Here is a 13,089-nt window from a genome sequence, read left to right as displayed (position 1 = left end):
TTGAAGGTCTACATAAAATGGCATTCACAAACCATTTTACCTCTTACTGTGCAAAAAGCAGGTTTTGACTTTATCTGGAGTTAATTGGATGTTGAAAAGAGGTGTTACATGCTAAAATGGAGCCATGTAGTTGGAGAGGAAAGTCAGTTGCGTGGTCTATGCAGGGTCAGAAATCTCTTGGATTTTATAAAAATATCTTCATTTGGTCTGACATGAGGGTGAGTAATTAATGGCAGAATTTCCATTTTTGTGTCAACTATCACTTTAAACCTAAAACTGAATGCTAAAGAAAAAAATCCAGATAAAAAATCTGACTAGTTGAATCTTTTAACTTGACCCTCAACTCGTTGGATGTTGTTGGGTACTTGGTGACCATCCCAAACATATGATGGCGAGCAGTTATGCTGGTCTGTTCAGCAGAGTAGGTGGACTCATGAGTATCCTGTAAGCGCAGGCAAAAAGTAAAATACAAAACCAAAAAAAAAAAAAAAGCCAACAAAAAGTCTTCACTGCTTTAGAAACTGACAGAATGTTCCTTTGAGGACTATGCAAAAATAGGCCAGGCAAATAGACTCCTGCTGAAGTCCTCTCTTGCACAAGGGGGCGTCAGGTCTAGGGACGTAGGGACGTACCATGCAGTCCAAACACACCGGCCCGGTACAGGGGGGCCTCGGACAGGTCAGTGAGACTGTGAGAGCGCTCGGGAGCGGGACCCACGTATGCCAGTCTGGCCCTGGGTAAGGTGGCAGAGGAGGGGCTCTCCTCCACTGTTACAGAGAAGAAAAACCCTCAACTCACACAGGAAATCGAGAAATGTCATTGAAGGATACAAGGTAGGCCTACATAATGGACATAGAAGAGTTACATGTGTACAAGAGTTCTTGGATGATTTTGCCAACTTGAACATCCTTGTTGAACCTAGAACAAGATTCCCAACAATCTGTTTTTAGAACTAGGTTTAAGGCTAGGCATAGGGCTGGGCTTTGAGCTTCAGCTCACACAGGAAATCGATAAATGGTGTTAAAGGATACAAAGTTGGCCTACTATGGACATAAAAGAGCCACATTTTAACAGGAAATCTAGGGTGATTTTGCCAAGTTGAACATTCTTGTTGGTCCTGGAACAATGTTCTGAACAACTGGATTTTAGGGTTAAAGAGATAGTTCACCCAAAAATTAAAACTACCCCATGAATTACTCACCCGCAAGACATTCTAGGTGTATATGACTTCTTCTTTCAGACATATACAATTTGAGTTAAATTAGGGTAAGGATTAGGGTTGGTTAGGGTTAAGATTAGGACCTGTTCCAGGGCAAACAAAGAATATTGAGCCAGGAACTTGGCAAACAAAGCTTTCCTGTAGATTAAAGTAGTACACTCTGAATAGGTATACAATTAACATCTGAGCACCTGAGAGACTGAACATTAAGATCAAATGCTTTCTCAGTCCTCTATTGTCCATTTTGCTCCAGATCGACTATGTAAGTCCATTTATACATGATTCTGGTATGGCAGAATTTAACTGGCCAGCACAAAGTCCAAACCTGATCTCCTGTTGAACACCGTTGGGATAAACTGGAACACAGACGTTCACTGATGCTATTGTGTCTAAACAGGAGCAAATCCCTTTAGACATGGTCCAACATCTAGTGGAAAGCCTTCCCAGAAAAGTGAGAGCTGTTATGGTGTGTGCACACCAAAAGTGAATATTCGCATCGCGTTATCGCTCTAGACCAGGTATGGGGAACTTCGGTCCTGGAGGGCCGGTGTCTTGCAGAGCTCAGCTCCAACCCTAACCAAACACACCTGAGGAAGCTTTGTCTTTAAGATCACTAGAAAGTTGCAGGCAGGTGTGTTTGATTAGGGTTGGAGCTAAACTCTGCAGGACACCGGTCCTCCAGGACTGAAGTTGCCCATCCCTGCTCTAGACCATAGCTCATCAACCCTGCTCCAGGGGACCCACTTTCCTGTGGAGTTTAGCTTCAACCCAATGAAACACACCTGAACTAGCTAATCAAGCTTTAAGGATCACTTGAAAAGTCACAGGCCAGGTGTGCTGAAGCAGGTTGGACAGAAACTTTGCAGGTCAGTGGATCTCCAGGAGCAGGAGATGTGGGATGAACTTGAAATTTTCCACTCGAGTTCAAATTTTTCAGCTTGCATGGAAGATGTGTTTGAGCTGTATATCACAATTACGTCACCCAATTTGCATCATCCATGTCCCCCGGCACAAATTTACATCTATTCACATCTTTGCATTGACTTTGTATGTAATCTACCCACACAAATAATTGAATTCGCTTTTGGTGTGCACGCACCATTAGGGAGGATCTACTGCTTGTTAATGGCTATGACATTAAATGTGTATTAGTCACATATGTGGTGTTCAGATGCCCACGTGTAACTCTTTGGCCATACAGCGTAAGTTGGAGGTTTCAAGCGTAGCTTGCTCTCTCTGAAAGAAGGACTGAAACAAGCTAGAGAAATTCTTCTTGTTCACACCATTCTGGTTGAACATACTTTCCTTCTTACCTTCATGCAAGTAACAGCATGACCATGCTGAATGGATTAACTTAAACAGGAATTATTGCAAGAAATACTTCTAACCACAATCAGTCCAAGGTCATACTATGAAAGGAGACACATTCTTAATGGATAACTGAGTCTCAAAGAAAACAGGAAGCATTCAGGCTTAGCTCAAATAAACTGTACAGGTAGATTTAGAGGATTAGTTTATGCAAAAAATGAAAATTCCATCATTATTTACTCCCCCTCATGTCCGTCCAAATCTGAATGACTTTCTTTCTTTCATGAAACACAAAAGAAGAAATTTTGAATAACATACTGGCTGTTTTCCCCCATGCAATTAGAGTGACTAGAGATAAAAGCTTTCACACTTCAAAAAGGATGCAACAGTACTGTAATGGCACTTTTCCACTGCATGGTATAGCTCAGTATGGCTTCCTTTTACCTCGGTTGAGCGAGCTGTACCAATACTAAAATGAGATGTGTAAACAATGTAGATCAGGGAGAACCATCATTAACAACATCATTTGATTTGCGACTGAATAGTCTAAATAGTCGCACTACTTATTTTAAACGACTTGCTTTAAATGTCACACTCAATTTGAAAAAAAGAAATGGCTGTATCATGGTCAGTAGATGAGGTGGCGATGCAACTGTAATGACCAGTCTATAATCCCACCCACTAAACTGCAGTGGAAAAGCAAACCGAGCCAAAGTAAAGCGAGCCAAGCCAAGTTGTACCACACAGTGGAAAAGCGGCTTAAAAGTATAAGAGTAGTCCATATAACTTTGTGGGGTTTTTTTTACAAACTATCTTGGCACATTCATGAAAACTCTTTAGAGAATCAATTATGTCCAATCTGCAAATAAATGTTGCCAATAAATCAGATGATCAGGTTAAAAGAAGCAGACTCAGACTGATTTGGTTCTCAACTTGAGTACTTCAGTTCACTGACGATCCAGTCACAGTGGTTAACAGCTCATCCAAGGGGAATATATTCAGAGAATAATGACTTTAACAGAAAACTGAAAACAGAAGTACTTTTTGATATATGATGGTGATTTGGCATCGTTTTTGATGTTTTAAATTCAGTTAACATTCATTGTAACTGCACAGAAAGAAGACAAGCTCTTCAAAATTTCTTGTTTTGTGTTTCGAGAAAGTCATTCAGGTTTGAAAAAACATGAGCGCAAATAAATATTGACACAGTTTTCATTCTTGGGTGAAGTAAAACGAATAATACCAAAGGTATGGCTCTAAGGAAGCAATATTCTGAACAATAAGTTCACACACAGATGGTGCACGACCAAAGACGACGTCTGAGCTTAGTTGTGTTACTATAGAGACAGACACTAAGCTCACAGGAGTAATATAATAATAGTCATGAATATCAAACCTCAATCAGCAATTTAAGCAGATTTGATGTTAAACATGTCATTACATGGAGAGCAGATAAGTGTTATTAAGATGTCTTCAGTGTGCCTAAGCTAGAGTGGTATGATGGTTTAACCATATTTGCATAGATTTGCATTAGTACCAGACTTCTAATTTAACTGTTAATTTTTGGATATTAATATTTGGACATTAATAATACTTTACCTCTGTAGACTGCAGGTAGAGGGAGAGAGGACAAGCCCTGACTCTGCATCTGCTGCTGCTGTTGCAATCTTCTCTTGGCCTCTAGAACTGGATTCTCAAACTGAGTCCTTCGGTTTATGTGACTGCAATCAGAAAACGAGAAACAGAGGCTCATTTAAGAGTACTTCTTGAGTGACTACTTGATAGGACATGCTTATCCAATATATAAGCAATCTAGCTAGCTGCCTTGCAGGCTACTGCCTACACAGGTAGCATTTTAACTGCAGCACTCCACAGCTATGCACTCCAAATAGACAGTGATTATCATGCAAAGTGCATGGGAGACTCAACTCTCAATTGATTCTAATGCGCCCGCCACTGACTGCACAGTTTTCTGTGAAGTCTGTCACCTCCAACTGCCCAATATCTGCAGACTGGCTCTGACTTTCGGCAACTAGGGTTGACATCGACCGGATTGAAAATTGGGGCAAAAATCTGGGCAAATTTTATGTGTATTCCAGCTAACGATACTCTAACTCAGCTGATTTTGTTTCAGAACCAACATTTTCCATTGGACACCAAGTGGTCAGTGAAAACTCAATTAAAAGAGTTTCAAGCCTTTAAATGTATTAAATCAAACCTTTAGATGTATTACAATTACAATGAACTGCATTGAAAAACTATTTCGTAAATGCATACACTACGATAGTGTAATTCACCAGTCTACTGCATTATGAATATTTAATATTAACTTTTTAAAATGAATTTATATTGAATGAAATCTTTTTATATTGTTTATGTATTCTGGGATATTCCACCCACATTAACCCTCTGGTTGTGTTTGGGTCAAATTGACCCGGAAAAGATTTTCTTTTTCCCGAAAATACTAGTTAATGTTATCACATTGGACTCAAACTTACTGACTTTGTTCACACTGGGTATAAGTACTTCTCTGAAATTTTTTTCGAATTTTCGTAATTTTTTGTGGGTTTTATTTCACCTAGTCACAAAATGACCAGACTCCAAACAACTGCTCATAAATCTGTCATTATGCTATATTATCACCAAATATTGGATTCATTCTTTTTGTCAACGTGTTTTCTTTCATTTAGGACTGGTTTTGTGTTTCTATTTGCATCTGATTAATCATAGGCCTCATTGTTTTAAGAGAAGGAACCTCGTTTTTGTGAGTGAAAATAATTTTTCATGAATAATTTTCAGATATTTTGAGATAAAAAATTATGAACATTTGCACTGTGTATCACACTAGTGTGCTTTAATGTTTAATAAGAAAGTTTGCTTTTAAATACTTCTATTTTGTACAAAATTGCAAAAAGTCACACTTGTGGTGTTCGCAGTCAAAAATGACCGGACTCATAAATCTGTTATTATGCTATATTTTCACCAAATATTGGATTCAAACTTGTTTTCTTTCATTTAGGGTTTTGTGTTTCTATTAGCATCCGATTAATCGTAGGCCTCACTTTTCTGAAAGTAAGCAAAACTGTACAAAATTGCACAAAGTCACACTTGTGGTGTTCCCGGTCAAAAATGACCAGACTCCAAACGAGGTTCCTACTCTCAGATAAATGAGGCCTATGATTAATCAGATGCAATTAGAAACACAAAACCAGTCCTAAATGAAAGAAAACAAGTTGACAAAAAGAATGATTCCAATATTTTGTGAAAATATAGCATAATGAGAGATTTATAAGCAATTGTTTGGAGTCCGTTCATTTTTGACCGGGAACACCACAAATGTGAAAGGAATCTGAACACAACCAGAGGGTTAACAGAAACTTGTATATATGTACATATGATGTTGATCCCTTGCTATATGCACTTTGAAAACTTCTGCAAAACCTGCAGTATCATTTCTCATGGTTGGTCAGTGCAAGTTATCTTGCCCTCCCAACAAACAAAAATTGACACAAGCTATTAATGGTATGCACTATAGATGAAAGCATAAATGTTGATTTTAATACACTTTAACAAATCGTTTAAGACTGTGGTCATTGAGTAAAACATAAGCCTAGTTAGTCCTCATCTTTGTTAAAAGAGTGATGTAAGAATGAGATCAGACAGTAATGAGAGCATCCTCTGATCTGGAAGAAAAATGGTTCTTTCGACTCTTTGTACGACACTTGCTGTCAGAGTTAATTCAATCTGTTTTAAAAGGCGCTGTTGAAAACCGTGCCATTTGAAAGTACAAAGACAATTAGGTTCCATTAAAAGGCATTCTTTTGAAAAGAGGTAATGTTTTTTGTAAAGACGTGGCATTTGTAATTACAGCTTTGCGCCAAGACTGCGCAAGGTCAATTTTTGAGACATTGGTTTTAGATTTCTTTTAAGGTCTAAAACCTGAAATTGATTCAACAGATCAAAGCATAATGAGCAAATGGATTTTGTCCCTAGTATTTTATTTGAGATCAGCTCCATACTTTCTCATAGCACATTAGGCCAAGGGTTTGGTAAAGTGGAAGCCAGCCTTGGAAGTGGTTCTGGCTTGGTCCTATTAAATACCAGCTGTAAGGATAAAGTGATGTCTGTTTAACCTGAAAATACACACACAACACAAATACAAATGATAAGCTTTATGCATAATGTTCTTGTTAAGTGTCTCCTCTAAAAAGCCACTAGACACAGATTTATAGTAAATTACAGTCATTTCACACCAGATGCAGCTTCTGATCTTCCCAGCTGTCATCTTCCACAACATAAAACCCACAGTTGTACAATTACTACTGAAGATGTGTTTTTCTCCCTTTCCATAGAAAGACAAAAGAAAAATAATATGTTTTGTGGCTTAAAAATAATAATAAAATAATAAAATAATTTATAGATAGATAGATAGATAGATAGATAGATGGACAGATGGGTGACAGACAGGTGGATGGATGGATGGATGGATGGACAGACGGGCAGACAGAGAGACAGACAGATAGATAGATAGATAGATAGATAGATAGATAGATAGACAGACAGACAGACAGATGGATAGCCAGATGGATAAATGAACAGATGGACAAATAGACGAATAGACAGATAGACAGACTGACTGACAGATGGATGGATGGACAGACGGACAGACAGACAGACAGACAGACAGACAGAGAGAGACAGAGACAGACAGACAGACTGACTGACAGATGGATGGATGAATGGACTGATAGATACACAGACAGATAGATAGATAGATAGATAGATAGATAGATAGATAGATAGATAGACGGATGGGTGACAGACAGATGGATGGATGGATGGACAGACGGGCAGACAGAGAGACAGACAGATAGATAGACAGATAGACAGACAGACAGGCAGACAGGCTGACTGAGAGACAGACAGATAAGTGAATGGATGGACAGATAGATTGACCGACAGACAGACAGACAGATAGACAGATAGATGGATGGATGGATGGATGGATGAATGAACGGACAGACAGACAGACAGACAGACAGACAGGCAGTTAAAAAATTATTTGATGATATAAAATAAAAATAAAATGAAATAAATAAAATAAATCACTGAAATGCCAAACCCCACAACCAGCCAAAGCAGGTTGTAGATAGAGTGTTGCTGTATGATTACAATTCAGTGGTATGAAGTGCCATAATCCCATCTGAGGACAGCAGGCGTGGATGCAGTCCTGCATTTATGATGCAGTTCAAAAGAGTGTGCGGTTGTGTATCCACATGATACTACAGCTGCATTATTAGCTCTGGGCTTGCTGTTCTCCTCTGTCCTGGGAGGAAGAGTAGCCAAGCAAGCCATACTATAAATAGTCCCACCTCACCCCAGACTGTGCATTAAGCAAGAAAAATGATGGCACACACACGCAAACACACTGCGAACTGAATTAGGAAACAACGGAGCAGCTGTTTTTTAGCCTGGGCATGGCGCAGCAGCAATATAACCAATTAATACAGAGCTGTGAGAAAACGCAGGGATCCAAAGTGCCATTAAACCTTGCATGTTAACTCAAGTGCTTGAACTTACTCAACATAGTAGGTTCCATAAACAGGGTCATCGATTTTCTCCCAGCCATAAGGAAGCTCTGAAAAACAAACAATAAACAATTACATCCAACAAGAACATTTAATTCAAAGGTAGATGTTCCAGTTATAGGACACAAATTTTGTTTTATTAAGATATATTGGCTAACTCTCTGGAAATGGTGCCATTTGTGAGCTTTGTGTGTCCCCATCACTTACTGATATAATTAACGGAATACTGCACTTAACATTATTTGAAAGATTTAGCGTGAAAATGCACACTAACTTTTAAGTGAAGTATTAATTGTATTCTTAAATGTTTTTCACAGTCTTTCACAATATCATCTAATTTGCAGGCCCCTATTCATCACCATGACATTTTAATGGGTTGTGCAGAATAAAAAATGTTGCTTTCATTAAAATTAAAATACTGTTTTCAATGTCTGTGTATTTTATTTTTCTGAACATGTTTCTGAAAACTGAAGAATTTATCTTTGTCCTTGCACTTTCTTTTCAACTCCATTATGCTGTGACATTCTTTAATAATAATATTCTGATTTTCAGACATTTAAATGTTTACAAAAAATATTGTGATCAATTTATAAAGAGAATTCTTGTTCTTCGCAAAAAAACCCACAATATTATTTGCAATTATATATGCTAAATATGACAGACATTTCTGAATATACATGCGTTCATATACACAGATAGATAGATGGATGGACAGAACGACGATAGATAGATAGATAGATAGATAGATAGATAGATAGATAGATAGATAAATAGACAGATAGACAGATAGATGATACTGTAGACAGACAGACAGACAGACAACAGAAGGATGGATGGACAGACACTAGACATACAGACAGACAGACAACAGACAGACGGACAGACAATAGACATACAGACAGACAGACACATAGATAGATAGATAGATAGACAGACAGACAGACAGACAGACAGACAACAGATGGACGGACAGACATAGACATACAGACAGACAGACAGACAGATAGATAGACAGACAGACAGACAGACAGACAGACAGACAGACAGACAGATAGATAGATAGACAGACAGACAGACAGACAGACAGACAACAGATGGACGGACAGACAATAGACATACAGACAGACAACAGACGGACAGACAATAGACATACAGACAGACAGATAGATAGATAGACAGACAGACAGACAACAGATGGATGGACAGACAATAGACAGCCAGACAATAGACATACAAACAGACAGACAGACAGATAGATAGATAGATAGATAGACAGATAGATAGATAGAGATAGATAGGTGATACTGTAGATAGATGATACTGTAGATAGATGGATAGACAGACAGACAACAGATGGATGGATGGACAGACAATAGACATACAGACAGACAGACAGACAGAGAGACAATAGACATACAGACAGACAGACAGATACCTAGATAGATAAATAGATAGATAGATAGATAGATAGATAGATAGATAGATAGATAGATAGATAGATAGATAGATAGATAGACAAACAACAGATGGACGGACAGACAACAGACATACAGACATACAACAGATGGACGGACAGACAATAGACATACAGACAGACAGACAGACAGACAACAGACGGACAGACAATAGACATACAGACAGACAGATAGATAGATAGATACACAGACAAACAGACGATAGACAGACAGATAGAAAATAGATAGATAGATAGACAGACAGACAGACATATATGTTCAGTCACAGTTCTGCAGTAACCTTTTCAAATAAAAAAAAATAAATAATTCAGTAAATAAATAACATTCTTAGTACAGTATTAGCATAAATGACACAGTTTCCCAAGAATATCCTGCATTCATTGTCTGCCTTAACATTTCCTGTTGCTTAATAAATGAGGGTACACTGAGTTGGTGTCACACCATATATAATAAGACAGAAAAAACTTCACAATTCACTGGTCACAGAGGCTGTGTCATTCGGCTGAAATCGTATTATTAATATTTAGACTAAAATATACATATACGCATACACACTTGAATACACATGCTCCATATAGCATGCACACCCGCTGAGCTTCTAGACGAAAGTGACAAGGAAATGCATTGCAATTATAAGCGTGCACACATAGACTCAAATTATATATTCAGCAGCGTCGAGCGGGGTGAAATACCAGACTCTGTGTGTACATCACACACAACTTTGTAAATTACAAGTGACAGAAACTGTGTGATGTTCTCACTTAATCTGGCTGGCACACACAGACACGCACACAGACGCACAGACAGATCAAAGCGCTGTTGGGTAATACTCTACTGCTGCGCTATGGGTTGGTAGTCGTCCTATTAAAATAGAAATCCACTTGTGAAGACTACCGAGTACACAGATCAATCTTTAGGATGAACATTTACAGGGGTTAGAGATCTGAACAAACCCCTAACCACAAGTATTAAACGGGTGGTGTAATATTCCCAATTGTGTTACGAGCATGAATAATGTCATCTTGTCAAAGAGGTGCATTATTACATTTAAAAGTAATTGTACTTACAATATTTGACTTGTAGGTGAAAAAATTTCATAGATTTACATTGTAAGAGTCCAGAATATCACAGAGACTTGGGAGTTTTTTTAGTGACATATTTTGTGTAAACACCATCAATGTTTTCTACTAACCAACACCAATGGAGCTGAATTACATCAGTCTGATTGTGTTTTTTTTTTTTTCACAAATTCGGTTCTTATTCTAAGTGGGCAGTGACTTTCCAGAAAAACCTTGTGGACCAGACTTCATACAGATATTTTGACAAGTCTACTTAACTGTACAAAACACACAGACTTTCTGCTGTTCTCAGATGAGCTCTTGGCCTCATTTTGAGTTTAATTGAAAATGTATGTTTTCAGGTTGAGTGATCAGTTGATCCTGACACTCAAACAGAGCACAGAGTTGAACCACATAAAATGTTATTACATAAAAATCCCCCATTCCCTTTTCACGTCACCCATGAAGGTCTGTGGGTTCAGCTGAGGAGAAATCGCACACTCTGGCAACAAGTGAGCGTTACGTTCAAAAGCAAAATTTAAATACCATTAAAAGAGTTTGGACTAATCTCACGGCCTCCAAATATAGCGTAACCCGCCCCACGTACCCCCTTGAGAATCGTGAACTCAAGCTAATTACCTTCTTCAATATTTGCATTTTGTTTGCACAATATTTAAATAATCTTGCTATTTAAAAACCTGCCTGCCCTTTGCAGTAAAAACAGGCAGCAGTTTCTTTTTGTTAAAAGCTTTGACCTTTACGAAAATGAGGGGGGTGGGGATGAGAGGGAAGGAGAGGAAGGAAACAAAAGCAAGTATGAGGCAGAAACAATATGAACTAAAGCTTTATATGTTTGGTGAATCAGTGTTTACAGGCATGACCCAAAATTAAAGCCACATGTGAGTAAAAGGTAGATTTGGTGAATAGATTACAAGAATTTACTAGGTGACTACTACGTGATTGGACTGTTTACTAATTGCAATTATTTACCTTTTAGGATCAGGCAGATTTCTTTTATTGTCAAAAAGAAAGAAACTAAATTATTAGGGGCCAAGCACTGAAGTTGAACACATACCCAGTTGGATACATTGAATGCACTGAGAATGCATTGAAAATAATTTTATTTTTCGAAATATTTCTTTTTTGAACACGCCCTAGACAGTTCATCCATTTTTCATTGCAAATGGCTCAGATAATCTTTAAACCGTTCTGGTAAAAAATAAATCAAAACCTTTTTGATATACCAAACCATTTTCGTAAAGCACACTAACGAATTTGACGAAGTTTGTGCAAAATAGGACATGAGGCTTTATCTCCGCAATGCTTTAGCAGATTCTGACCAAACTTTGTATGTGTTATAACAAGATTGACCTGAGGGCACATACGTAGTTTCAGCACAGCACCACCTACAGGTCAAAAGATATAAAATATTGACATTTCTGCTTTTAACTTCTAGACAGTTTGGTCAAAAATCATAAGATTGTTCTTGTTAGATTTTAAACAGCATGATTAGATATTTTTATAGAAACAAAAAATATAGAAATATCAATTTATTGATATTAATGATTGATTGAAACTCTTGTACTACTTAACATTTTTGTACCGAAAGTTCAAAAGAACAGCATTTATTTACAATAAGAACTAAAGTTTTATACGTTTGGTAAATCAGTGTTTAAAGGCACAACCCAAAATAAATGCCACATGTGAGTAAAAGGTAGATTTGGTGAATAAATTAAAAGAATTTACTAGGTGACTACTAGGTGATTGGACCGTTTACTAATTGCAATTGTTTAACTTTTAGGACAGGCCAGGTTTCTTTTGTTTTTTAAAAGAAAGAAACAAAATTATTAAAGTTGAACACATACCAAATTGAAAGCAATGAATGCATTGAGAATGCACTGAATTTTAATTTCTATGGTCAAGATATTTTGCAATTTTACATTTTCTGAAATATCTACTTTTTGAACTCGTGCTAGACGGTTTGTCACGTTTGTCACGTTGTCAAGTTCTATCTAATGCTGGATGTCAGTCAGGTTGTTACATCCTGTCTAAATGGGCAGTGATTGTCCAGAAAAAAACTCTAAGTGGACCAGACTTCATAGTAGTACAAAGCATTTATGAACAACAAAACATTTATGAACACTGAATTCATGTATCACATAGTGAGGTGATTCAAACCAAGGCTGAGTTGACCATGCTGCTAGATTACTAATACAGAAGTAAAGATCTGACAGGAGAGCGAAGGATGAGTGGGAATGGGAGGAGAGAACAGTGGGGCATCGGCTCCATACGAAGTATAACTGTCTGCTGAGCACTTTTAGACGTGACATGGATGAAATCTCTCTTTTCTTCTTTTCCTTCACTGACTCACTCTCACACAGCATTAAAGTTCACTGATGGATGGAGTTTGTGTGTGTGCTATCATAAAAACATACACTTAA

General features: G+C 37.7%; 1 protein-coding gene across 6 annotated transcripts in view; it reads right to left on the bottom strand.

Annotated features, from left to right (window-relative positions):
• magi2a (membrane associated guanylate kinase, WW and PDZ domain containing 2a) overlaps window positions 1-13,089 on the bottom strand; it is a 258,295-nt gene that overhangs the window by 69,138 nt on the left and 176,068 nt on the right. For all 6 annotated transcript variants that reach the window (XM_051107367.1, XM_051107368.1, XM_051107370.1 and 3 more), the window contains exons 7-8: window positions 8,108-8,165; window positions 4,127-4,248 (exon numbers count right to left, since the gene is read on the bottom strand). In XM_051107367.1, the coding sequence (XP_050963324.1) occupies window positions 4,127-4,248; window positions 8,108-8,165 (180 nt within the window). The remainder of the gene's footprint in view (window positions 1-4,126; window positions 4,249-8,107; window positions 8,166-13,089) is intronic.

This window comes from Labeo rohita, chromosome 4 (genome assembly GCF_022985175.1).
Source record: "Labeo rohita strain BAU-BD-2019 chromosome 4, IGBB_LRoh.1.0, whole genome shotgun sequence".
Lineage (NCBI taxonomy): Eukaryota > Metazoa > Chordata > Actinopteri > Cypriniformes > Cyprinidae > Labeo > Labeo rohita.
This window is presented reverse-complemented; position numbering and strand designations above follow the sequence as displayed.